We start from the raw sequence: 3,936 nt of genomic DNA on the forward strand, positions 1-3,936 counted from the left end.
TGGAGAGCTGTAGCACAGGGTCAGCTACAGGGTGCAGATGGAAACTGGAGGGATCCTGCTACTCTGATCCTGTGTCCTGAGGGTTCCAGGCATGTCCCTTTGAACAGAAGGGGTTGTCTTACCTGTGCTCACAGGCTTGACTGGACTCCTGGGAGACCAGCTCTCTCTTGGTGGTGTTTGGGTATGGAGCACTGTGGCACAGGATCATCCCCTGGCCCCTTTGTCTTTGCATTCAGGTCCAGAACAATCACAGACAAGAGATTCATGGTTCTGGACCTCGGCTATTTCCATGGCAACAAAATTTGCAAAGAAACAGCAAGAAAGCTTCAGAGGAAGTTAGTATGAGAATTTGATTAATGTCAAGAAGGGTGTAGACATTATACATTCTGATTAATGCTATTACTTGAGAAAGGTATAAAAACTAAGTCAGTGGAGAGCTGTGGAAGATGTTGGTGGACCACTGAGGCATGTTAAGTCAGTCAGCTGAGAGGAGAGTGGACAGTGGTCAAGTGCAGCATGGCAGTACTCACTCCAAAGCCACCTGTGAGGTCCAGGCAGAGTCTCTTCATCACAGCTCTGCTTTGCTTCTTGACATCTCCACCATGTTTTCAGCTGTCTCAGGAGTGTCCTGCAGTGCCCTCTGGAGAACCATTTTAAGGGTCTGGTGCTTCAACCAATGCCTGAAGGAGCCCACGAAGAAGTAAATGATGGGGTTGGCACAGCTGTTAATAGCAGTCAGGATAAGTGATGCCAGATAAAATCCAAGATCTAATACATGAAAATCATCCTTAATCTTAAATATCAGGAACCAGTGGATTCCAAAGGGCAACCCACAAAGGAGAAAAACCAAAACGGTCAGCATGATGGTCACGTACAATCTGGTAAGTTTCATCTGCCCAGAGCCACAGAACAACCTGGCCAGCAGAGCCAGGCTGGACAGACAGAGAACCACAAACCAAATTATCAGGTATGCAGCAGTAAAGAAGTTCAATGCCAGACACCCATTGTCATTTTTATATTTGGTATTTAAGAATCCACAGAAATAACTATTCGGAATGCAGATGAACAGGGACAGGACCCAGATCACAGCACACATGACAGTTGATGTGTGTTCTGGGTGGTTACAGCAATACCAGATGGGGCACAATACAGACAGGTAGTGCTCAGTGCTGATGGCACTGATCATGCTCAGACCTGCGATATAGAGAACCATCATGATGGTGTAAAAGCACAAGAGAAAGATAATGGGGGAGAAAACATTGAGAAGCACCAGTGTGGAATCTATGATGTGACCTAGGAGGAAGAAGAAATCAGCCAGGGCTAAGTTCAGGATGTAGACTGTAAAGGCATTCCTGCACAAGGGAAAGCAAGGAGCCAGAACACAATTGCATTTCCTGTCATCCTGACCAGTCCGAAAATGATAATTATCAAGTTTGGTGTCAGGATGCTGATGTTGATACCTCCAGGGATGGTTTTGTCCATTGAATTTGTTGTTGTGCATGCTGTTAGCCAGGCTGATGTGTTTAGGGCCAGAAACCATGTACTGGTGCTCCTGGGAACACAAAAAAGAAATGAGGCCTTCTCTATAAACTCACCTTTTGTTTTCCTTTTTTGTTGGAATTTTAATTTTTTTCTATTGTATAATTTCTTTATTTAAATTTCAAAGGTTATTTGCTTTCCTGCTTCTTCTCCCTTCCAGAAACACCCTATCCCACCCTCCCTCTCCCTGCTTCTATTGAGGGTGTTCCTCCACCCAGCCACCCACTCCTACCTCTCTGCCTTCCATTCCCCTACACTGGGGCATCTATTGAACCTTCATAGATCCAAGGACCTCTTCTTCCATTGATGCATGGCAGGGCCATCCTCTGTTACATATGCAGCTGGAGCCATGTGTACTCCTTTGTTGATGGCTTGTCCCTGGGAGCTGGGGGGCTGGTCTTGTTGGTTGATATTGTTTTTCCTATGGGGTTGCAAGCCCTTTCAACTCCCTCAGTCCTTTCTCTAACTCCTCTATTAGGGACTCTGTGCTCAGTCTAATGGTTGACTGCAAACATCTGCCTCTGTATTTGTAAGGCTCTGACAGAGCCTCTGAAGAAAAGACCATATCAGGCTCCTGTCAGCATGCACTTCATGGAATCCACAAAAGTGTCTGGGATTGGTAGGTGTATATGGGATGAATCCCCAGGTGGGACAGTCTCTGGGTGACCTTTCCTTTCATCTCTGCTCTACACTTTATCTCCATATTTTCTCCTGTTAGTATTTTGTTCTCCTTCTAAGAAGCACTGAAGTACCCACACTTTAGTCTTCCTTCTTCTTGGACTTCATGTGGTCTGTGAATTTTATCCTAGTTATTTGCAGTTTTTGAGCTCCTATACCATGTGTGTTCTTTTGTGATTAGGTTACCTTATTCAGGATGATATTTTCCAGTTCTATCCATTTGCCTAAGAATTTCATGAATTCCTCATTTTTAATAGCTGAGTAGTACTCCATTGTGTAAATGTACCACATTTTCTGTATCCATTCCTCTGTTTAGAAAAATCTAGGTTATTTCCAGCTCCTGGCTATTATAAATATGGCTGCTAGGATCATATTAAAGTATGTGTCCTTATTACATGTTTCTGGCTATATGGCCAGGAGTAGTATTGCTGGATCTTCCAGTACTACTATGTCCAATTTTCTGAAGAAACACCAAACCGATTTCTAGAGTAATTGTGCCAACAGGAATTCCCACCAGGAAGGGAGGAGTGTTCCTCTTTCTATATATCCTCGCCAGCATCTGCTGCCACTCATCTGCTGATGAATTTTTGATTTTAGCCATTCTCACTGGTGTGAGGTAGAATCTCAGGGTTGTTTTGATTGAATACATCTTTTGTTAAAGACATATTTTATTAATACATATTTGTTGGGAGCAAGCAAGAGAAACCAATTATAAGAACTACCATTTCATTTTCAAACTCCATTTAATCATAGAGAGAAACTAAATCCAAGGTCCCAGGATGCAGTGGGAGCTGGGGACTTCCCAGTAGCCGCACAGCTTCTAGTATACGGAAATAGTTGTCAGAGTCCAGATATCTCAGGGGCAGCTTCTTCATGTTGCTGGCAGGGTCAAACTAAGTTTGCATTTCCAGGCCCAGGAACTTACTCCTAACCTGATTGGAGAAAACTCCCTTGTTCAACCCCTCATGTCAAAACATGATTGGACAATGCTATAGCTCATTCTATTCCCTTATCATTAAGGTTCCATTCATTAAATAATCTGTACAACATTCCATCAAGTTTGTAGTTCAGCTCTTGGGTCTGTTCTGCAGCCCCATTGACCAGAATCAGTTTGATAACAATAAATTTTTGTCTTCTGCACTGCCATAATATTTGAGTTATGTTGGATTTATGTAGGATTCAAGCAGACCCCACCATATACCAACTGTACAAGTTGATGAATTTTATTATAAGATTTTCAGGTGTTGATAAGGCACGTTTCATGATAATTAATTCATTTTCAGGCCTAGCTTGTCTGTTAGGAATAATGGTTTTTGTGTTTCAGGGGAGGTGATACAGACTGGCAGTAGACAGGCAACTTATTAAGAACCCCAAAGCTCTGGAACCCAACCCTTTACTTTGAGCAGTCCCTTAGAATCATCAGGTTAGTGTATTAATTATATGTGGATGGGAGAAAAGCCAGAGAAGAAATATCCAAATAAACAAAATACAGAAAGAATGATGAGAAGAAGTTGACAGGATGAAAGTCAAGAGCAGTTGTCTAGGAAGAAAAAAATCAGAGTCTGGAAGATTTCTTTTTAGTTCAGTAATTCATAGAGGGCCTCCAGGCATAAGGAGAATGCAGACAGTCACTCAAGAATGAATGCAATTCTTACTCTTTGTCCTCTTTTAAGAGACACCAGCCACTACAGTCCCAATGAAATATAAAAGGAAGTAAGT

General features: G+C 42.6%; 1 protein-coding gene across 1 annotated transcript; it reads right to left on the reverse strand.

The window, feature by feature from the left end:
* Nucleotides 1-568: 568 nt before the first annotated feature.
* Nucleotides 569-1,545, reverse strand: LOC110314687 (mas-related G-protein coupled receptor member A1-like). Its single transcript, XM_021188926.1, is given in 2 exon segments — nucleotides 569-1,362; nucleotides 1,365-1,545. Coding segments are annotated over 2 exon segments (912 nt in total). The 5' UTR covers nucleotides 1,483-1,545.
* Nucleotides 1,546-3,936: the final 2,391 nt, after the last annotated feature.

The sequence above is a fragment of the Mus pahari genome, unplaced genomic scaffold, assembly GCF_900095145.1.
Source record: "Mus pahari unplaced genomic scaffold, PAHARI_EIJ_v1.1 scaffold_11989_1, whole genome shotgun sequence".
Taxonomy (NCBI): Eukaryota; Metazoa; Chordata; class Mammalia; order Rodentia; family Muridae; genus Mus; species Mus pahari.